Source organism: Phyllostomus discolor, chromosome 2 (assembly GCF_004126475.2).
Source record: "Phyllostomus discolor isolate MPI-MPIP mPhyDis1 chromosome 2, mPhyDis1.pri.v3, whole genome shotgun sequence".
In the NCBI taxonomy this organism is placed as follows: domain Eukaryota; kingdom Metazoa; phylum Chordata; class Mammalia; order Chiroptera; family Phyllostomidae; genus Phyllostomus; species Phyllostomus discolor.
Genome location: NC_040904.2, coordinates 151029032 through 151053132, shown reverse-complemented (window position 1 = coordinate 151053132; position 24101 = coordinate 151029032). Strand labels below are relative to the sequence as shown.

General features: G+C 38.9%; 1 protein-coding gene across 5 annotated transcripts; it reads left to right on the top strand.

Annotated features, from left to right (window-relative positions):
* Nucleotides 1–212: 212 nt before the first annotated feature.
* On the top strand, nt 213–23375 carry MDM2 (MDM2 proto-oncogene). 5 transcript variants are annotated; one of them, XM_036018701.1, is made up of 12 exons: nt 213–429; nt 1294–1378; nt 3446–3520; nt 3844–3977; nt 6776–6825; nt 9458–9525; nt 9647–9743; nt 10762–10922; nt 17831–17986; nt 18581–18655; nt 19504–19596; nt 22728–22912. In XM_036018701.1, the coding sequence occupies exons 2-11, from the start codon at nt 1298–1300 to the stop codon at nt 19570–19572; spliced, it is 966 nt and encodes a 321-aa protein (XP_035874594.1). In that variant the 5' UTR covers nt 213–429; nt 1294–1297; the 3' UTR covers nt 19573–19596; nt 22728–22912. The 5 variants fall into 5 exon arrangements, with proteins under 5 accessions (XP_035874594.1, XP_035874593.1, XP_028388807.1 ...); XM_028533006.2 differs by lacking the exon at nt 19504–19596 and having other exon boundaries at nt 216–429; nt 22728–23375; XM_036018699.1 differs by lacking the exons at nt 213–429; nt 19504–19596 and adding an exon at nt 470–574 and having other exon boundaries at nt 22728–23375.
* The last annotated feature ends 726 nt before the right edge of the window (nt 23376–24101 follow it).

The following is a 24101-nucleotide window of genomic DNA, read 5'->3' as shown; positions in this document are numbered from 1 at the left end:
CGCGCCAAACCGGCAGCCATGGGCAGGGCCAAGTCTGCAGGGGGAGACTGCGGATGGGAATGGCCGGTGGTGCGCGCCGAGCACCCCTGCCCGACCTGGCCGGCCGCACCACGATCCCCGACCTACCCCCTTCACCCAATCCGGAGGCGGGGCCCAGCCCCCTCCCCCAAGTGCGAGCTGCGGTGGTGGGTCCCGGACGTGCACGCGCGCACAGAAGACCGACGGGCCGCGACTTCCGGTGTGGTCCTCTCCAGCGGTAGGGGTCGCTATTTGGGTCTAACTTGTCTTGCTCGGTTCCTCTTGGGGCATGTGCGGGCCTGTATTTCTAAAAGGAAAATGGAGCAAGAAGCCAAGCTTGAGAGGCAGCTCTTAACCCTCTGACCTGGGTCCTGCTGCTTGCTAAGTCAGGAGCCTCCTTCTCCGGACAAAGTAAGTTGAAGGGCCCCAGTGGCCCGGGCCCACGAGTAGAATAGTCGCCGAAACCTTGGGTGGAGGGCTGCCACGCACCCATGAAAGGAACTAAGCAGCCTTGGGGGAACCGCCACCCCACTCCAGGCGCTGAAAACCCTCCTTGGTGAGAAGGAGTAGGTATCGGCGGGAAAGCGTGTAGGCAGTTTTGGGTTGGCGCTGTGACTTGGGTCTCCCAGCTCTCTGTCCTTTCCAGCTCTTTGCCTACACGCAGTCTTTGTCATTTCGTGGTGGGAGGTACAGAACACAAGGTTTTGTGGAGGTTTTGTTGGAAGGAGGCCAGCTTGTTGTCGCCAGGGTTACAGGCCCGCACTCCCTGGGGGGCACGGGGGAGGGGCTCTGCGGGGGCTCCTCGGGCAGGTCCGGAAAGGTCACGTGGGTGGGGATGCTGTGGAGCCCCCAGCTGCGGAGCCCCCAGCTGCCTCCAAGCCGGGGGTTGGAATAATGACAGGTGCCTGTTCTGTAGCCAGTCTAAGGCGGGCACCGAGTCTGGGCGAGATTGGGCTGGTGTTCTGGGCAGGTTGACTTAGCTTTTCCTCTTGGGCTGGTCAAGTTCGGACACGTTCTGAGTGTGCAAAAAGGAGCTAAGCCCTGACTTGTCTCCAGCGAGGGTATTTAAACTGTGACTATTGCCAGCTGTGTTCACTGTGGTCACGGGCGGACAGCACTCATTCTCTAGTGATCCAGGTAAGGATTCGCTTGCTAATAATGGCTTTAGTTTTACGCATTATTTAAAGGTATTGTTTTTAGGTTTTTATCGTGTTTTATTATTTAAAGGTATTGTTTTTAGTTTTTTATCGAGTTTTATTTTTTCTCTATTCTTAGACAGATGTGTAATACCAGTATGTCTGTGTCTACTGATGGTGCTGTAAGTACCTCACAGATTCCAGCATCGGAACAAGAGACCCTGGTTGGTATTTCGTCTCAAAGTGTAACTTTTTAGAAAAATTTACTTTATGAGGTGATCAACTAAATTCCGTAAACACCTCACCCCTCTGCCCCCATCATAGCATGGGTGTTGAAGTGAAATTGTACGTACAAAACTTAAATTCTGCTACTCAGGTATAACTGTGTAGAGGCAAAGTTAACTGTCAGAAACAGTCTTTTCTTAGCCCTTTACCACAATGGGTTTCAGAGTGAGTTCCATACATGCTGAAGTTTATTATGTGATAAGAGTTTTTTTGTGTTTTGACTTGTTAGTATTTAACTTTTTAAATGGTTCCTAAGTCACAAAAGTAATTCATGGCTGTAGAGTTTACATGCTTACAGAAATGTAGATAGTAAAAACTGAAAATTCTAGTCTTTTGACTATTTATTTAAACATTTTTAAAAATTTTTTTAAAGATTTTATTTATTTATTTTTAGAAAGGGAAGGGAAGGAGAAAGAGAGAGAGAGAAACATCAATGTGTGGTTGCTGGGGGCTATGGCCTGCAACCCAGGCATGTGCCCTGACTGGGAATCGAACCTGCGATGCTTTGGTTCGCAGCCCGTGCTCAATCCACTGAGCTATGCCAGCCAGGGCTATTTATTTTTAAAAATTTTAAAGATTTTATTTAGTTTTAGAGAGAGGGGGAGGGAGGGAGAAAAAGAGGGAGAGAAACATCAATGTGTGGTTGCCTCTCGCGCGCCTCCTACTGGGGACCTGGTCCACAACCCAATGTGTGGTTGCCTCTGGCACGCGCGCCCCCTACTGGGGACCTGGCTCACAACCCAGGCATGTGCCCTGACTGGGAATCGAACAGGGGACCTTTGGATCGCAGTTTGGCATTCAGTTCCCTGAGCCACATGGGACAGGGCTATTTTTCTTTTTTTAGCAATACCTATCACTGTGTAGTGCATGGTAGAAGTTCAATAAATGTTTGTCAAATAGATAATACAAATGGAGACCAACTAAGAGCATGATATAGTAAGAAGAAAATGGTGGCTTGCAATTGAGCAACATAAATTGCAGTCTCATGTCTGCTTTTAATCATCTTGTCACCTTGGTTTGGTTATTTAAATTCTTCATTCTTCAGGATCCTAATCTGTAGAAGGAAAAGATTGGTAAACATCCCCACACTAAAGATTTATTTATTTTTCTGGATTTTTGTCATTTAGTTTAGAGTAAGCTCTTTGGAGTATTCTTTTTTAAAAAAAAAGTTTGGTTTTATGTCTAGCTTTTTATTCTGAAATGTAAAGCTCTTCTGGATGAAAGTACAGTTGACATACAATTATATTAGTTTCAGGTGTAGAACATAGTGAGATTTCACATTTATATACCTTACAAAGCAATCACCACAAAAAGTCCACTGTCATCTGTTACAATACGAAGTTATTGTGATATTGATATTATTAATATTCCCCATGTTGTACGTTACATCCCTATGACTTGCAAGTTTGTACCTCTTAATCACCTTAACCTTTTTGCCCATACTCCTACTGCCCAGCCCTCTGGCAATTACCAGTTTTGCTGTATCTATGGGTCATTTTGTTCTGTTTGTTCATTTGGAGTATTCTATTTATGTGTGAGTTTGTAAGGTAGTAAGCAAATAACAGAAATAACTGGAAGAAAAAATAGTTTTCACTGCATTGGTATGGATACCATTTTTTGATGGCAACGGGTAGCAATACTTGAGAAGTCTGACTATTTGCATAATAATTAGGTCCCAGCATTTGTTTTCAAACTTCCTAGACAATCTATGGTATTCAGTTTATATAATGTTACATATAGTGAAAACATTATAACTTATTTTTTTGAAGTATAACCTTATGAGATTATTAAATGTAGTCTGCTGCCTTTATTGAAATTATAATGGGAGTTGGGGATGGGTGGGGCCGGGGGCCGAGGCAGGGTAAAAATGGAGACAACTGTACTTGAATAACAATAAAAAATAAAATTAAAAATTAAAAACCTTAAAAAATTATGGACATGTTTGCAATGGGTCTTAAAGTTCTGTAATAATTTTGGAAGTATAATAGCAGCTCTGTTTTTTATAGGTTAGACCAAAGCCGTTGCTTTTGAAGTTGTTAAAATCTGTTGGTGCACAAAAAGACACTTATACTATGAAAGAGGTAAGCTGAACTAACAGTTAATGAGATAATTAATGTCTTACTAGCATTTTGCTGCCTTTTTCCTTCCTAATGTGTAGTACATAGATATTTGGGCAGAGTTAAAGTCTGAAAAAAATACATTTTAACTAAATCAGAAGCAGTGTTCCTGCTGCCATCAAATTAAAAGGAAAAGATTTAAAAGCAGTTTTTTAAAGGGTTGTTGTTCTAGATGGTTGTGAATGTGAGTGGTGGCTGTTTAACTCTCCTCAGATCAATGTCATTGAATGCATTTGAAACTAACATTTAATTTTCTTTAATGCTCAGAAATCATATTTCTATTTCAGGTTATATTTTATCTTGGGCAGTATATTATGAATAAAAGATTATACGATGAGAAGCAACAGCATATTGTGTATTGTTCAAATGATCTTCTAGGGGATTTATTTGGAGTGCCAAGTTTCTCTGTGAAAGAACACAGGTAAATTCTTTAGTTCATTTTAAAAAGGTAGCTGGGCAAATGTTTCAGTCACCTCCACTCATTCCCTTTGGTCAGAAAAGAGTTGTTATATATAAAAGATGCTAAAATTTAGTTTCTTAGCAATATAGCATGTTGTTTGAGAATGTGAGTTCTAAAATCTGAAAATCCTGGGTTTCAGACCTAGCTCAGCTAGTCGTTCAGTAGCCGTGTGATTATGCAAATTGACTTAATTCTCTCTAAACCTTAGTTTCCCCCATTTGTAAAGTAGGAATAATATAAATACTTTATGTGGAGATAATGAAAAGACTGTGTGTAGAAAGCATAGTGTTTGGCATATAGAAAGTATTAAAATATTAGCTATAGTTACTGAATATTAAAAAATACTGCAGTCGCTTCCAAAAATCTTTATTCAACACCCTGTGATAAAGGCTTAGATTTGAGCTTTAGCTACTTTGGAAATCTTTTTGTTGTATAGCATTATGGTACTTAATCAGCTGAATTCAGTTCATGTAGCACTTTGAGAATTATTCTACTGGGAACTAGAGACTTGTAGGATTAGTCTATGAATTGAAGACCTTTTTCAGTCATTCATACCTCACATTTGAAATCCCATTTGGTTTATTCACAGTCCATATGGGGCCTTAGCATGTATAGCTTAATAAATGGGGTGAATACTTCTCACCTGAAAGAATTGAGTAGATTCTACTTGTATTAATGCTCAATAATAGTAAAGATAAAAGAGTGGTAATTAAATGGGACATCTATAACTTTAAACCAACTTCATTAACATGAGCGTAATATAATTTATTATTAAACATTAAGAAAACACAGCAAGAAAGCTAAGAACAAAGATAAATGACTATAGTTTGTCACTGAAAGGCATTTTTTTACCTGTCACTTCTATATTATGTGCAGATGTGTGTTTGGACCTAGTTGTGAATATAATATATTTAATTTCATCTTGCTTTTTTTAAACCTTTATTAAAAAATTTTTTTATCCTCACTTAAGGACATTTTTTCATTGCTTTTAGAGAGAGGAAGGGAGAGAGAGAAACATCAATATGAGAAAGAGACATTGATTAAACATTGATTGGCTGCGCCCAGAGCAGGGATCAAACCAGCAGTCTAGGCGTGTGCCCTGACTCAGAATCAAACCACAACCTTTTGGTCATGGGATGATGATTCAGCCAACTGAGCCACACTGGCCAGGACTCATCCTGCTACTTAATTTAACATATAAGTATCTTTCCATTGACAAACCGCTTCTGTTTAATATTTATTTATATTATCATCGGGCTATAAGCTTTAATGGTATAAATTTAAATAGTAACTAGCCCTGGCTCTGCAGCTTAGTTAGAGCATTGTCCTGATATGCTAAGGTTGTGTGTTTGATCCCCTGTCAGGGCACATACAAGAATCAGCCAATGAATACTTAAATAAATGGAATAAAAAATCGATGTTTTTCTCTTCCTCTCCCCCATCTCTCTCTCTTTTCCTCTCTTCTCCCCTTCCCTTTCCCTCTCCCCCTTTCTCCCACCTCCTTTGTCTTCTGTCCTTAAAATCAATAAATAAAAACTAAAAAGTAGAAGTAACTATCAGTGATTTTGCACCATTTGAGTATTGGATCTTCTGATAATGTTTTGAGATGTAATTTATGATATTAAAATTATCTTTACGTTTTAAAGATTTTATTTATTTTTACACAGAAGGGAAGAGAGGGAGAAAGAGAGGAAGAGAAACACAATGTGTGGTTACCTCTCCAGTGCCCCTACTGGGCACCTGGTCCACAACCCGGGCATGTGCTGTGACTGGGAATCGAACTGGCAACCCTTTGGTTTGAAGCCCAGTGGTCAGTCCACTGAGCCACAACAGCCAGGGCTTAAAATTATCTTTGACTTGAATTCTCATATGCTGAGAGGTTATACACTTAGAAATTACTGATTTGGAAAAAGGGTATTGATAGGATTATTGATTTTTGTGAGCTTAAGGAGCTATATCATCAATCCCGAGGGTAAAAAGTAGTTTGGTTTGTCACTTCCCTCTTAACCTTGAGAATTAGAAATGATATCTTGTGACCAGTAAACATTCTCTAAAATCCTTAGTTAAAAAAGCATACTACGATATCAGTGAATGCTGGAATAAGTGAATTGTCTTCCAATTATGATGTAAGCTCCATGAGAGCAGAGATTTGGTTATATTAATATTCCTTTCCCCTAGTTTCTAGAACAGTGATTAGTATGTAATAGGTTCTCAGCCTGTATTTATGAAATGAATGATTACTGCTTTATCTTTAATAAGTTTTAAGATCCAGAAAGAAAATCCATGAGATTACTGGTCTAAGGTCAATGAAAGTCAAAATGATAATCAAATTCCAATAGTGGGTTTTCTATAACACTACTTTCTTAGGTAGTCTACTTGTAAGCACAGAGCTTGAAAATTTCTGTTTGAACATAAGTACATATAGTAACCCGCCTTCTTCATTCATACCCATTCTCTGGGGTTGTTTGGTAAAGTACACACAAACCACATTTCAGGAAAGAGACGTAGAATCTTTCAGCTAGAGAAACTTCAGTGATTGTAAAAAGTAGCGTATGTAATCATTCTGCAACTAATTAGGGTACTTTTTTTAAGATTTAGAAGCTTGATATAATTTGAATGCAGTGATACAAAATTTGGTTTGAAAAAATTTTGATTTGTGTACACTAATTCATAATAATGCATTTAAAAGTCTGGTTAAGTCCAGTTTAATATATTTTTATTTTAAAATGTACATTTCTTATTTTGTTTCTCCCTTCAAGGAAAATATATACAATGATCTACAGGAACTTGGTAGTAGTCAATAAGCAGGGTAAGTGAATTTTTGAATACCATAAACATATGCCATAAAAATATTTTAAAGACATTTTGTGCATATCCAGTCATTTTATAATTGATTCTCTATAAAAGTTGCTTTAAATATGTTTACTTTTAATAAAATAATGTAAATTTAACAGGAAGAAATACATATGAATTAAACATACTACCAGGGTTCTAATGCAGATTTACAATATGTAAGGTTAAATGTCCTATTATATCAGTTTAAGCCTTGGGATATTAGAATTAGAATTCATTTTGAAAGGTAGATCATTTTAAAAGGTCCTGCTTAATAGAGATGTAATCAAACCTGAAAAGTATTGAAAGGCTTGGGTATTTGAAAGGTAGCACCGTTTGAAAGGGTGTTTTTTGTTTTTGTTTTTTTCTCATTTTTATAATCGAGTTTTGTTTTCCAATTTGTTTAGGTAAATGGCATTTCACTTTTCTACCTTTAGACTTGTTCTTAAGTGGCTATTTTGGTGTCATTTATCCCTTTAATAATCTGACAAAAGCACTGGGTTCTCATGCCAGAAAGATACACACATATAGTGGTATGCTGATAAATGTTTAACAACCGGCTCTCTGGTAGAAAAGGCCTGATTTGTAGGAGCTGCTGATTTCCATGGTATATATACTTTCACCATGGCCATTTTCAGAACATACAGAATTGGGAAGAGATGTGCACAGTCTGTGTTTGAGTGATGCTAGGAGCCAGCTCCAGTGTACCACACATTTCTTAAAGCCCATCCTAGAAAGTCAGTTAAGAACTGTTCTCAGAAGCTTGTTTACTTCCCAGGATGAACTGACCACTTGTTTTTGTTCCCAGTATTTTGTATTTAAATTTTGTCATGTTGCTTTGTTATAATAGTTTGTATTTCTCTTTCCTGTATTTTTGTTATGTCTGCATTCTGCAACACACACACACAGTACAGTGTTTTATCAATATGACCTTTAGTAAATGTGTTGAATATTTATTCTTCCAAAGTTAGGATTTAAGACCCAGAAAAGGGCATCACCATCTGTCTTATCCAGAATAGAGGTGATGATTAGTCTGGTGACTTCAGCATTTTACGAAACTCTTTATGAAATCAAATGAAGGCAATAAAAACTATAATATCTGCAGTAGTATTTTCAGTTATTATCTCTGATGTATTCATACTTCTAAATAAACCTTTTGTTCTTTTGAAAAGAACAAAAAAAAATAAGCAAACATAGGTCGATTACGAGGCAGGTGATATAAATGAGATGGTGACTTGTACATTGTTGTTTTTCCTTTCTGAGTTTGTTTCAGGTTTCAGTTGAGTAGCATTAACTTCGGAACTCACAGTGCTCTCTACACCTTGTCACACCTAGTGTTTTCTTTTTATTGCCTCTGTTTTGTAATATCTATTATATTAAAACAAATATAACCTATGTTTATATACAACTTAAAAGAAGTGTAATACCTTGCTTATAAAAAGAAATGAACTATTATGATAATGTATAAAACTTCAAATAGTTAATGCTCAGGCCTGACTTCCCTGTCAAGGTGAAAATGTCTTGGAGTGAGCAGTAAAGTGCATTTGATTATGTTCTTTGGTAATTTCTGTATCTGAAACTTGGACTTTTTTTTTAAACTTTGACTTTTTGAGCTCTGTGTCTACACATCTAATTAAAGACTAAATACCTACCTGAATGAGTTTCATCCACTTTAGTTCTCCATCTTCCCATGCAAATCTGTTTGTCTTCTGCAGTTTCTGTCTTAGGTAGAATCTTGGAATCCTTAACTCCTTTCTTCCTTGCCTTGTATATCAGACACCTGGTTTTTACCTTTTTAATTTCTCCAAAATTGATCTTTTTTCCATGCCTTAGTTTAGATTTAAATACCTTTTCATTTATATTATTGCAGTTAACTGTCCAATAGTGGTTTTCTTGCCTCTGTTCTTTTCCTTCTATTTTGCCAGAGTGATTTATCATTCCTGTGCCTAAAATACCATTTAGTGAGGAGTTCCTTTTTGCTCTCTAGATAAAATAACTTGCTTGTACATTGACAAGTCAGGAGTGGCTGTAGCAGTGCCATAGGGAAGATTCTGAAGGAGCAGTTGGAAAGAATGGGTTGAAGTGGGATTGCCTGCATGAGTGCTCCTTGCTGTTTGCATCCTCTTGCTCTCCAGTAAGACACACGGGATCCTCTGTGATCCCACTAGTGTTCCAGTTATTACATGCCACCTGCAGTTTCCTGCAGCAGCACTGATAGTTTGCTTGCTGGTGTTTTTTTTTTTTTTTTTTTTTTTAAACAACGTGTCCCTCAGTCTGGAATGGCTTTTCCTGATCCTACTTGTACATCTGAAATGAAAACTTTCCTGCTTCCTTGTTCCTCAGACACTGCCCTGTCCCTACCAAATAATCATTGCTCGTCTTTGCCACTGATTTATCTTGCACTTGTATTGTGTTTATTATACCTTATTATTATTCTTATGCATTATTAAAATTGAATTCTTATTTATATCTCCAGCGTCTAACACAGGGATGGCACCTGGGAGAAAATTTAATGTTTGTTGCAAGGTTAAATTGTGTAAGCAGTTTGTCCTGGACTGTCTACATAGCTCTTTCTTAGTTTGTGCTTTTATGTTTTTATTTTCTATCAGAACCATCAAATTCAGGCACCTCTGAGAGTGAAAATATTTGTCACCTCGAAGGTGGGAGTGACCAAAAGGTAATCTTAAAATTAACTTACTCTAGTATGATTCTTGAAAATTGGGAAGCTTATTAAAATTGGAAATTAGCTTTGTGGTATTACCACTTAGGTTGTGGGTCTTTTTCCTTTTAATGCGTAGGACTCCGTGCAAGAGCTGCAGGAAGAGAAACCTTCATCCTCAGAATTGGTTTCTATACCATCTACCTCATCTAGAAGGAGAACAGTCAGTGAGACAGGTAGACATGAATATGTAATTGTCATTTTCAAATAGCTTTTTAGTGTTCATTTTCTAATGAAATTAGTACATTTATGCTTAATGAAATTGCTGTGCTTTTTTGGTTTAGATGAATGAATTTCTGAGTTTCATTTTCATTTTTATGTGATTTATTTGGTTTAAAAATTGCTTTCTTAGCAACATTTTTCTGGTTGACCGACTACAGCAGGTACGGTTTACTGTGCCCCCTGGATTTTATAGTTAGCCAGCTCTCTATTCAGGTAATAGAGGACAAGGATATATACTCTGTTTTACCTATTCTTGATCACCTTAGCAGTTAACATATTTAATTGTTCCTAATGTGACAAAACATCAGTGAGTTTTAAAACGATAAATAGCATCTTAGAAATAAAGATGAGATAAAGAAAATAGCCAAGCATTTTTGCAGAGAAAAGATAGTGGAGGAGGAAGCTGTTGTCTAGTCAGAAGTCATTGTAACAAACTATGAATCTAGTGAGAGAAAATCAGTGAAAAAGAACAGATAAATCCACACCAGCATCTTGTACATGAGGGTAGTTAAGGGCACAGGATGTCTTACTAAATACATGGAACTGGAACAAAAGGTTAGTTATTTGAGAAAAAAATAAATTTCTATTTATAACTTATGTTAAAGTAAATTCCAGATTTGACTTCTAAGTATATTAAACATTTTGGTTTGTTTTTTTGTTTTTTTTTTTTTTTCAGAGAAAAAATTTTGTGCCTTAAAAGTTGATTTATGACAGCAACCCTAGATTGTTTGTTTAATACATGCTAAATTGTGACTTAATGGAGATAATGTTCTAAAAGCAGCTTAAAAAGCTTTTAAAAATAATATTCTGCTATTACTGTGGACAGAGTCAATGAAAGAGTGTTGACTTTCGAAACAGCAGTTTAATTTCATTGGAGCTAAATTTTAGTACAAATAAATACTCATGACAGCTTAATTTCTAAGTAAATCTGTATAGCAATTTAATTAACTTGGTTTTTCCTTACATATCCAGAAGAAAACTCAGACGAATTACCTGGTGAATGTCAAAGGAAGCGCCACAAATCAGATAGTATTTCCTTTTCCTTTGATGAAAACCTTGCTCTGTGTGTGATAAGGGAGTTACGTTGTGAAAGAAGCAGTAGCAGTGAATCAGCAGGGACTCCATCAAATCCGGTAATCTTCTCATTTAAATAAAAGATGACTTATTTTAACAAGACTAATTTTAAAAATCTAATTTTGGCAGTTCTAGTAAATATTCAGATAGAATGCTCATGTATAATATTTGATTGCTGCTATAGACAGTGATAAAATAATTTTTTCTTACCTTTTCTTTTTGAATTTTTATGAATTTGTTTATGCCAAACTGGTGACATATACCAGGGAGCAAGATCTCAGATACACCCAGTAAATTTTTTCTTTCTTTCTTTTTTTTTTTTTTTATTCAAATAAATTTAGGTAGATCTTCCCTACCATAACCCTAGGTTTGGGGACAATAGTGTAAGAAAGTGGAGTTGCATTGGGGTATGTTGATAAAATTAGTACCAATATTAATAGTTATTTTTTTTAAGATTTTTTAATTTTTTTAGAAATGGGGATGGAGAAAGAGAGGGGAGAAACATCAGTGTGTGGTTGCCACTTGAGTGTCCCCTACTGGAGACCTGGCTGCAACCCAGGAATCAAACCAGCGATCCTTTTGTTTTCAGTCCGCTGTTCAATCCATGAGCCACACCCACCAGGGCCAATATTAATAGTTATTAATGTCACCCTACATACTGGAGAATTTTTTGGGCCACTGTACCAATAGTAAATTCAAATAAATTGGAGTATAGTCTGAGTTTAGAATTTTTTTTTAAATAAGGGAACAAAAATGAAAATTTATTTAGTTAGATATTTTAGGATTTTAAGGCAAATTTGCCTTGAATATTTAGAATAAAAAATTTTTTACTATAGTCATCAGCTAATAAGTTGGAGTCTGAGCTTCATATTTGTCATATGTAAGTGTAGACATCAAGAAGATCTGTTTACTGATGCTATGAAATATGGTATATTATCATGTGGATGACAAATATCAGTACTTTTGATTCATAAAAATTCCAAAGTGTTACCCAGTAATAAAATTTTTAAGAGATGTCACTGAAAGAAGTTTTTTGCTAACAAGAGTACTTGTCAAGTGTAATATTTTTCTTGTCTTTAAATATTGGTCTTTGAAATGTTACTAAAATTAGAAAATTTATTAGTATGGCAGTGCCTTGTGACCATTGTTCTGGATCTGAGTGATCCTTTTTTATTTCTCCAGAAGATGTAAGGGACTGAACCAATTGTGATAATAACCCTATCCTTTTTCTGTATTCTTGTTGCTTGTGTTATCTTCGTTTTTCTCTTCCAAAGCAGTGATTTTATGCCTACAGATACGACCTCTACAGTTAGTATTCAATAGAGCTGTTACTTATGCTGGCCACTAGATGGCAGGAGGAGAGCAAGTTTATTCAGTAGATACTTACGTGTCTTTTTGTAAAATTATTTTTTCTCTTTTACTGTTTCCTTTAATTGGCTTACTTAAGTAATACATTTTTTTAGATATTTTATTTAATTTTAGAGAAAAGGGAAAGGAGGGGGAAGGAGAGGGAGACACATTGATCTGTTGCTTCTCACATGCCTCCAACTGGGGACCTGGCCTGCAACCCCGGCGTGTGCCCTAACTGGGAATTGAACCAGCAACCTTTCTGTTTGCCGGCCGGCACTCAATTCACTGAGCTACACCAGCCAGGGCTTAAGTGTCTTTTCTGTGCCAGGCCCTATTTGGTACTGGGATATAATAGTAGTGAAGGTAGATACAGTCCCTGCCCTCGTGTTGATATCGATACAACATCAACAGTTTAATAAATAAAACATTTAGTAAATGCTATGAATAAAATACAGGTTCTTGAAAGCAAGTGTGTATGATCTGAAAATTGAATCCAATAAAAGAAAATGACGTATACACAAACTTCATGTTTGGATAATTTTATTCCTTACAATCTCCTGTTGAAAAATTTTAACTCCCCTCCCCCCGCCCTAGAATTCCAGCCAAATTATATTTAAAGTTCTTGTACTTGCTTTCTTCCTGGAACCACTGCCTTGTTATCAAAGTCATGGTCATGTTATCAAAGTCAATAGAGGGAAATCTAATCTTTTTTTAATATATTTTATTGATTATGCTATTACAGTTGTCCTATTTTCCCCTTTACTCCCCTCCACCCTGCACACCCTCTCCCACCCACATTCCCCCCTTTAGTTCATGTCCATGTGTCATACTTATAAGTTCCTTAGCTTCTACATTTCCCATACTATTCTTACCCTCTTCCTGTCTATTTTCTACCTACCATCTATGCTACTTATTCTCTGTACCTTTTCCCCTCTCTCCTCCTCCCACTCCCCTGTTGCTAACCCTCTATGTGATCTCCATTTCTGTGGTTTTGTTCCTGTTCTAGTTGTTTGCTTAGTTTGCTTTTGTTTTAGGTGTGGTTGTTAATAACTGTGAGTTTGCTGTCTTTTTACTGTTCATATTTTTTATCTTCTTTTTCTTAGATAAGTCCCTTTAACATTTCATATAATAAGGGCTTGGTGATGATGAATTCCTTTAACTTGTCCTTATCTGAGGAGCACTTTATCTGCCTTTCCATTCTAAATGAAAGCATTGCTGGATAGAGCAATGTTGGATGTAGGTCCTTCCCTTCCATGACTTGGAATACTTCTTTCCAGCCCCTTCTTGCCTGCAAGGTCTCTTGAGAAATCAGCTGATATTCTGAAGGGAACTCCTTTGTAGGTGGTAGTTCCCCTTTGTAGGTAAGGGGAACTATCCCCTTACCTCTTGCTGTTTCTAGAATTCTGTCCTTCATTTTAATCTTGGGTAATGTAATTATGATGTGCCTTGGTGTGTTCCTCCTTGGGTCCAACTTCTTTGGGACTCTCTGAGCTTCCTGAACTTCCTGGAAGTCTATTTCCTTTGCCAGATTGGGGACGTTCTCCTTTATTATTTGTTCAAATAAGTTTTCCACTTGTTGCTCTTCTGCTTCTCCTTCTGGTACCCCTGATGTCCGGATGTTGGAATGTTTAAAGATGTCCTGGAGGTTCCTAAGCCTCTCCTCATTTTTTTTTGAATTCTTGTTTCTTCATTCTTTTCTGATTGTATGTTTTTTTCTCCCTCTGGTCCACTCTATTGATTTGAAACCCAGTTTTCTTTCCATCACTGTTGGTTCCCTGTGCATTTTTCTTCATTTCACTTAGTGTAGCCTTCATTTTTCCATCTAATTTGTGACCATAATCAACCAATTCTGTGAGCATCCTGAACACCAGTGCTTTGAACTGTGCATCTGATAGGTTGGCTATCTCTCAGCCACTTAAAAGTACTCATTGTGGGGCTTTCAATTCTGTTCGAGCCATCTCTCCCGCCCCCCCCCCGCCGCCCCCCCACCCCTGCCTTTGGTCTAGTCAAGCCTGTTACATATGAGGGGCGTGGAGCCTTAGGTGTTCACCAGGGCGGGGCAACCCAGTCACTGGGTAGTGACCGCTGTATGTGGGGGTAGGGTCAGAGAGGGAACAGTGGCATTTGCTCCCCTCTCTCTGGGACTTCAGTCCCCTTTGCAGCTTCCCTTAAGCAGATTGGGCCCTTCTGGTGCTGGCTCCCAGGTAGGTGGGCTTATGTACGTTCTAGGATTCTGTGGATCTCCCCAATGAACTCTCCTGTGAGGCTGGGAGATTTTGCCGGCATTTCAACCCCCCACAAGTGTTTTCAATTGATGCTTTTAGGCTTTATTTCCTGGCGCTGGGTCGCTGGGTTGCGCAGTCTGTGTCGCTGCCCGTTTTTGCCTGGTTTATCAGCACGCAAATGTGTGACTGCAGACAGCCAGCTTCCTTGCACGCCTCACTGGGTCTGCCTATTGCCTCCCGCACCCGGGGTCTGCCACCGGGTCCACCTGCAATCCCTGCACACCTGGGATCCACCAACTGCCACCTGCACCCTGCACGTCGCCATCTGCCAGCCACCACTTTTTCCTGCCACAACCCTTTGACCCCTCTCTGTTGGCCTCTGTCCCCGCCCCTCTTACCGGTTTGGATGAATGGTTGTCAGACTTGTACAGTTCATTTCTCTGTCTGTTCTGGTTGTTTTTTGGTTTGTTTCTAAATTTTTGTTGTCTTTAGTTTTGGTTGTGCGAGGAGGCACAGTGTGTCCACCTACGCCTCCGTCTCCATCTTGGCCGGAAGTCAAGGAGTGGAGGAGGGGCTAACCTTTTTTTTTTTTTTTTTTTTGGCTACTCCTATCCTAAAAATCCCTCTCTTAGAAGTCTTGTTGTTTTAGTTTAAGCCCTAAACTTGCTCTCTTCCTGCCATCTAGTGGCTGGCATAAGTAACAGCTCTGTTAAATACTAATTGTAGAGGTCATATCTGTAGGCATAAAATCACTGCTTTGGAAGAGAAAAACGAAGATAACACAAGCAACAAGAATACATAAAAAGAATAGGATTACTATCACAATTGGTTCAGTCCCTTACATCTTCTGGAGAAATAAAAAAGGATCACTCAGATCCAGAACAATGGCCACGAGGCATGGCCATAGCACTAAAGCCCTAGTTGTGAAAGTTTTTGGTAGGGCAAACATTTTTTTTTAAATTTTGCTTCATATAAGAATGTTACAGTTATCATTTGGTGGTGTCATTCACCAGCTTGTAAATGGAGTTAAAGGAAAGTTCATTTCCTTTTCATCTTTTCAGTTTAATAAACTTTTGGAGCCAAGGCTACATATTCCAGGTCTGTGCCAGGCAGTTTACATGATAGCGTATTTTATCATCTTGGGAGCCTCAAACTTCATTTATAGGTGGGAAAACTAAGACTTGAGGGTTTCAAATAACTTACGATCTCATAACTAACTTCCACAAGTGGAATTTAGATTAAACTAGGGATTTCTGACTTAAAAATTTAAGATCTTTCCAGATAAGCCTTTATGATGCTTTTTAAATATAAAGTATTTAAAGTTTCTGGGTCATTCTTTTTTGAACATTTTGAACTTTAAAAAACCTTTAATACTGCTTTCTTCATATACTTTAGAACCGGGGTAGGCAAACTTTTGCTGGAAAGAGCCAGATACTAATTATTTGGGCTTTGCAGGCCATGTGGTCTCTGTTGCAACTACTCAGCTCTGTTGCTGTAAGGCGAGGCAGCCATAGGTGACGAGTGAACACAGGGGCATTGCTGTGGTCAGTAAAGCTTTATAAAACTAAGTGGATGGGGGCCAGTTTGCTGACCCCTGCCATAGAGGATGCTTTCTGAGATTTCATTTTTCTTATGATTTACCCTCTTATTCTGAAATTAGTGTACTAAAGACTAGTTAATTGAACTATCCAGTTTGTTAGGTTACTTTATTTAAAGTGTTGTAGCTTGACTTCTGAATTTGACCTGATTGTTAATGGAACCCTTGTTAGGAATTAGAACTGCAACTGGATGAATGCTGCTGTTACCACCGCTTTCTTAACCTCACTGTAAACAAAACAGAACAGTATTTTGACATTAGTGGTTATAAAATAATATGTTTTTTAAAATGATGGAAATTTATTAGAGATCATTTAATTCAAATTCCTTTCATAGATGAAGTGGCTGTGGCCTTCACAGGTTAGATACGTCCAAGGGTTAATCGCCACTGAATGGAAGTTTAGAATAAGAGTTGTATCCTGATTCCTAGACTTAATGGGCTTTTTCTGGCTGTGCCCTTCTGCTTTGCATATGTTCGTACCCTTACCCACTGACAGCAATACTAATTCTGAAGATTTTATTAGGCTTTTATACTTTTCCTTTAAAAAAAAATTTCTAATGATAGAAACAAATGTATTTGTTCTTGCTGGGTTTGTACCTCTCTTCAGACTTGACCTCAGCCTCCCCTCAGGCCTTGTGTTTCTGAGCAGGGTCTCTAAAGACATCCTCGTTGATGACAGTTTTGTCCAAGGGGATATCCACAGAGTGCCTTGTGGGCGTGAGGGGATTGTAGTTATAAAATTTTGCGACCCCCCCCCCCCCCCCCCCCCCCAAAAACAGATCTTTGACTTCTTGGCAGTTTTCTTGCCTGTGGCAGCTAGCTGTCATGTGGCGGGGACAGCAGTCAGTTCCGGCCAGCAGAGCGAGGCTGCAGGGGCGGTCTGGGATGCCGTCATCAGTGTTCTTCAGGCTGACCATTTTGTGTCTGGAGTAGCGTCCGGCCTGGACCAGCACCACTTTCCTGAGTTTTCATAAACTTGCCCGTTTCTGCAACAGCTACTCAGGTCTACAGCAGAAAGGAGGTTCTTATACTATTAATTAGAGACCTAAAGTGAGGAATCACATGAGCAGACACAATTTTTTTTTGAAAAATTTTTTTTGAAATAGCTTTCAAAAAATTATTTCTGGAAGGTCTTCCAAAGAAATTCTCAAAGTTCATTATAAAATGTAGATCTCATAATTAGTGCTTTGTAGTAGTTACTGGCATTCTACCAGTCTGAAGATACAGAGGTGATTAAGACATGGTCTTAACTCTTAAAGTGTGTATAATTCAGATAAGAAACAAGTGTGCATAATTATGTTTTTCATAACTTATATGGGGAAATATAATGAATAATAGATAAGTAGTAAAGATAGTGAAGATTCAGGGAGCTCTTTTAGTAATGATTTGACAGAGGCTTTGGCAAAAAGGGGGAGCAGGACTAAAACCTCATTATTGCAGTTAGCGAGGGAAAGTGGAAGTTGAAGTGCCAAGTTTGGTTTAGGAAACAATGTAGATCTGACCGATAGTTAATATTTTTGAGGAGGAGGGAGTGTTTTGTTGGAGATAAACTGAAAATGTTAATATAGTCAAATTGTATGTGCCTTGAACACCAAGTAGTTTGGCCTTTTCCCTGAATGTGATGTGGGTTTAGACAGGTTAAATAATGTATTGAATAGTAATGACCCAGAGTCTTAATCTAGGTGTCAGTGGGCAAGATAGAATTGAGGCAGAATTAGAGGCAGAGGATGTAACTTAGGAAGTTGTCACGGAGGCCAACAAATAATGTAGTGTCTCTTTTCCTCCCCGATTTTAGGATCTGGATGCTGGTGTCAGTGACCAATCAGGTGATTGGTTGGATCAAGATTCAGTTTCAGATCGATTCAGTGTAGAGTTTGAAGTTGAGTCTTTAAACTCAGAAGATTATAACCTTAGTGAAGAAGGACAAGATCTCTCAGATGATGATGATGAGGTAGTTTTTTTTCTCTAATTCTAAAAATTTTACAGTCTTTTTCATATTCATTGATTGATGAGATTGAAACAATGCATTCAGATTTCACTTGAAATACTTTAGCTTGATATGTTCAGACTAGAATATTGTTATGTCTTATTTGTATTTTTTATAAATGTGCCAAGAACTAAGTAGGCCCTAAGGAGCATTGCTGTAATAGTCTGCTGGTTTTAAAAAATACTTAATTCAGTTCCCCTCTGTTAATATTAATATACTTTTTACAAAAGTGAAGCATACATATAGTTACATAAAGTCACATAGTATTTCTAGATTTGTTGCCTATATTTCTGACTGATTCATTGTTGCTTATTACCTCCATATTTATGAAATAAGATGCTTATAATGAATTCCTGCTTTATTCATTAAACATCCTGTCTGACTTTTTATCATAGTGGCTCAGGATTTCACTGATCTCCATTTCTCCCTCTTTACACTCACTCACTCCATTTGACCTTTGTCTTAGAATTTCTTATATATAGTTGAATATGCTATTTATTTAGCACTTACCACTAAGAAACCTTCCTGGTTGAAAAAATAGTGGATTTATTTTATTAGGTATATCAAGTTACTGTGTTTGAAGCAGAGGAGAGTGATACAGATTCATTTGAAGATCCTGAAATTTCCTTAGCTGTAAGTAGTATACATGTATTTTTAAGGTGTCAAAAAAATAACATTGAAGTCAAGATTAGAATATTGTCTACTCCCTGACATGAGATACTTTTTATAATGTTAAAAATCTGTAAACTTTTAATAATTTAAAGCAGCAGTCCCAAAACTTTTTGGCACCGGGGACTGGTTTCTTGGAAGACAATTTTTCCCCGGACTGGGGTGGGGAGACTGGTTTCAGGATGATTCAAGCTCGCCTGCTGTGTAACCCAGTTCTTAACAGGCCTGGACCAGTACTCGTCCACAGCCCAGAGCTTGGGGACCCCTGATTTAAAGCATTTTTGTTCTTTGTTGTGTTGGGATCTATTGCTACATTTTTTAGTTTTGAGCAGGAATTTGAACTTTGAAAGAACACTTTGATGGAAAATTTCCAGTATGTATAGCATACCAAATATTACCAGTATACTTATCATTAACCTCTAATAGTTACCAAAATTTGCCAGTCTTTTTTCTTTAGAGGAGAAAAGAGAGAGAAAGAGAGAGAAACATTGATGTGAGAGGGAAACATTGATTGGTGCCTTCTGTACATGCCTTGACCAGGAGACTGAACCTGCAACCCAGGCATGTGTCCTGACTGGGAATTGAACCCATGACCTTCCAGTTTGCGGGACAATGCTCAATCCACTGAGCCACTCCAGCTAGGGCCATTTTGTAATCTTGTTGAATAGAAACACTTCTAGAAACACTGTAGTAGAATTCAGTAGGATATGCCACATAAAGAAATCAGGACTTAAACATTGTATTGCCTCACTGGGTTCCTGAGGCATTGGAAGTTGTTTTTGTTTTCTAAGATTTTATTTATTTATTTTAAGAGAGAGAGGAGGGGAGAGAGGAAGAGGGAGAGAAACATCAATGTGTGGTTGCTTCTCATATGCCCTTAAGCAAAGACCTGGCCTACAACCCAGGCATGTGCCCTGACTGAGAATCGAACTGGTGACCCTTTGGCTTACAGGCCAGCACTCAGTTTACTGAGCCACACCAGCCAGGGCCTGGAAGTTTTATTAAATGAATATTTGCTTTAATTTTTGTTAATGCTGCCTTTTATATTTGAATAGGGAATCTCATTTTTCTTTCTGAGTTGGAAACAATTATCCAGATGCAAAAGTCAAATTATAAAATTAAAAAATTTTAAATCATTTTTATTTTTCACTTACAGTTGACATAGATTATTATATTAGTTTTAGGTGTATGCCCCAGTGATTAGACATTATGTGACATACTAAATGATCACCCTGATAAATCTCAACCCATTTGATAGCATACATAGTTATTAGAATGTTATATTCCCAGCGCTGTACATTATATCCCTGTGACTGTTCTGCAACAACCAATTTGTACTTCTTAATCCCTTCACCTTTTTCACCTATCCCCCAAACCCCTTCTCATCTGACAACCATCAGAATTTCATATATATATATATATATGTATAGATAGATATAGATATGTCTATATATATTTGTTTATTTTGTTTTTTACAGTCAGTTGTTGATAGATATGTACTTATTTCCATTTTATTTTTATATATTGATTTTAGAGAGAGAGGGTGAGAAGGGAGGGGGAGAGACAGAAACAGACAGATATCGACCTGCTGTTTCACCCACTGATGCATTCACTGGTTGGCTCCTGCGTGTGCCCTGACCAGGGATTAAACCTGCATCCCTGGCGCACTAGGATGATGCTCCAACCAACTGAGCTACCCAGCCAGGGCTGTTCATATTTTATCCTTTTTTTTCTTCTTCTTAACAAAGACCCTTTGACATTCTCTACAATATTGGTTTGGTGGTGATGAACCCCTTTAGCATGTTTTTGTATGAGAAGCTCTTTTATCCTTCATTTCTGACTGGTCCTTTTTTTATGCTATTGAAGTTCCCTGTAAGTTCGTTGAGCATAGCCAGTATTTTGAACTCTGCATTTAATATATTTCTTGTCTCCATTTTGTTCAGTTCTTTTTTGGAGTTTTGTTTTGTTCTTTCATTTGGGCCATGTTTCTTCATCTCCTCATTTTGGCAGCCTCCCTGTGTATGTGTCTATGTACTAGGTAGAGCTGCTACATCTTCTGAGCTTGGTAAAGTGGCCTAGTGTTGTAGGTGTCCTGTAGGGTGCAGTGGCACAGCCTCCCAGGTGCTCCCGCATATGCACTGTGTACACCCTCCTCTTGTAGTTGAGCCTTGATTACTGTTGGCATGTCTCTAGGGGGAATTTATGCCCAGTCTGATCAGCTGCAAAGCTGGCTGTGACCACACACCTTCAACCACCATGATGGATCAGCTATGTAGGGATTCGCCCCACAGAGCAGGATTTTCTTCATCAGGGCTCTGTTGCCTGCTGAGTCCATCCCTTGAGTGCTGCTTGTGGTTGGGTGGTGATGCTTCAACATGGTCTGCAGCTGTCCACTGGTTGCACTGGCTGTGGGGCCTCCCAGGAGGTCAGTCCAAAGTCAGCCACTGCCTGTGTGCTGCTCATGGTCACCAGGCATGAGCTACAAAGTGATCTGCAAATAGCGGATAACTAATTGTGCTGGGCTTGGAGGTGCCTGGGCAAAGCCAAGCTGCAAATCAAGACTGGCTGCAGCTAGTGCTGGGCCTGGGGCCACTTAGCAGGAGGTAGGGGTTTGGGAGTTCACTGAGGCCAGTTGTTGCTTGTTTGGGAGATTTTAGGAAAATCTGAAGCATGAGCCAAGACAAGCCATTAGTATGGAAAAGCCACTGGAAACAGCTTGGGTGTGTCCAAAAGTTGAATGGGGCAGGGACTCAATCACTAGGGTGGGGCAAACAGTGTGAGCCAGGTTGATGGAGACTCAGGTATGGTGTCTGCCTGTGGGCTCTGTCAGGGGAGGGCTAATCAAAGGAACACTGGCCTCTGCCAGCACTTCTATCTGGGAGAAAGCTGCCCCCCAGCTCTTGCCGATTCTGGGCGATTCAGTTCTTCCCTCTATGTTTCTGGTGCCTTTCAGGCTGTTGCCCCAGCATTGGAACTCAGAGGGAGTGAGTTTGAGTAAGTTCGTGTTCAAGCAAGCCCTTTAATAAGAGAAACTGCTTGGGATGCCAAAAGCCCGCTCTTTCCCCTCAGCCTTAACCCCTGCTGGTTTTTACAGCCAGAAGTTATGGGGACTTCTCTTCCTGGCCCTGGAACCTTGGTCTGGGGGCCCTGTGTAGAGCTGGGACCCCTGCTCCTGATTTTTATCTGCCATGCATGGGTGTGGGTCTAGCTTGTTACTGTCTCTACCCCTCCTACCAGTCTCGATGTGGCTTCTTTAATTACCTAGTTGTAGGAGTTCCATTTAGCCAGATTTTAGGCGGTTCTGAATGATGGTCCTGGAGTTCAGTTGTAATTTTGATGTGGCTGTGGGACGAGGCAAGTACCATGTTTACAACTATGCCACCATCTTGACTGAAAGCGAAATTGTAAAATTTTTGAATAGTTGTTTGCTCTATTACAAAATAATTCAAGTAACTAGACTCATTTGATGTCAACTTGAGTGAGATGTTTCAGACATAGATCTTGCAAAGAAAGGATAGACACGTAATGGGCATACAGTTTGGGTAGTGACAAGGATGACAGATTTTAGCTGGCAGTGATTGTTGGAGAATATTTTAGCATTGCTTTTGTGAGTGAAGTTAGGGAACACTCAGCTGAGACCTGGTTCTAGAGTACTTCTCAGGGGGTCGGTGGAAGGCTGAGCAGCAGTTTCATCTAGATTCACTGGGTGGGCTATGGGCCCGGTGCACAGGGTTGAGCCTGTAAGGAAATGGAGTGGGTACAGTTCTCATCACAGAGTAGAAGATCAGTCCCATAGCACTTGCTTCAATTTACTGCACTTTATAGGTTTATGGTTAAGCATTTAGCTGAAAAAAAAAAATAATTTAAATCTCATACTTGAAGACAGAGTTTATACGTTGACTGCTCCATATAAAACATGAAATGCTGAAAATGGAGCTGTGTGATACATTTTGCCTTAGGCATATTAAAGGTGTTAGTGTTAATATGACTCAGTTATTACACGGTTACAGAAACTAACTGTCTTATTTCATTGAAGGACTATTGGAAGTGTACTTCATGCAATGAAACGAACCCTCCCCTTCCATCACATTGCAACAGATGCTGGGCCCTTCGTGAGAATTGGCTTCCTGAAGACAAAGGGAAGGAACAAGGAAACATGCCTGAGAAAACTGAACTAGAAAACTCAGCACAAGTAGAAGAGGGCTTTGATGTCCCTGATTGTAAAAAAAATACAGTGAATGATTCCCAAGAATCATGCGTTGAGGAAAATGATGAAAAGATTACACAAGCCTCCCACTCCCAAGAAAGTGAGGACTTTTCTCAGCCATCAACTTCTAGTAGCATTGTTTATAGCAGCCAAGAAGATATCAAAGAGTTTGAGAAAGAAGACACACAAGACAAAGAAGAAATTGTAGAAAATAATTTGCCCAGTAATGCCATCGAACCTTGTGTGATTTGCCAAGGCCGACCTAAAAATGGTTGCATTGTCCATGGCAAAACAGGACATCTTATGGCATGCTTTACATGTGCAAAGAAGCTGAAAAAAAGAAATAAGCCATGCCCAGTATGTAGACAACCAATTCAAATGATTGTGCTAACTTATTTCTCCTAGTTGCCCTGCTTATAAAATTAAAATTATAGCCCTGGCTGGTGTGGCTCAGTGGATTGAGCACCAGCCTGTGAACCAAAGGGTCACTGGTTTGATTCCCAGTCAGGGCATGGGAAGGGGGTGTGTGAAAAGCCAACCACACACTGATGTTTCTCTCCTTCCCTTCTCATCTCTAAAAATAAATAAATAAAATATTACACAAAAAGTATAGCCCTGGCTTGAGTGGCTCAGTTGGTGGAGGCATTGTCCTGTGGACCAAAGGGTAGTGGGTTCAGTTTCCATCCAGCACATACCTAGGTTGTGGGTTTGAATTCTGGTTGGGGTGCATAGGGGAGGCAACTGATCGATATTTCTCATACCGATGTTTCCCTCCCTCAGTAAACATGTCCTTGGGTGAGGATTCCAAACAAACAACTGGTATTTGTAATGGATAAATTTGAAGATAGCCAGTATTCTCATCTATGGCATATCATTTCTGCCTCAGATAAGATCTTTTAAGAAAAAAAAAACACTAAAATTTCTTTTTTATTTTAACTTCCTACAACTGTATGGATACCACATTGTAATAAAAACAGCCTCCTTCCCCCTAAAAACACTTTAAGTAGGACATTTAAATGTAACTTATTTAGTACTTTTCATGTAAGAAGAAAAAGTTTGTGACAGATTTAATTACTTAAATGTGGCGGGCTCTGGCCAGCAGAGTCCGCCTGTTGTGACTGAAGACGAGAATAAATGCACAGGCTACAGCAATCCTGTGGAGAAAAGGGGGATGGCACAGCCACTCTCTCAAGGGGAGAGCAC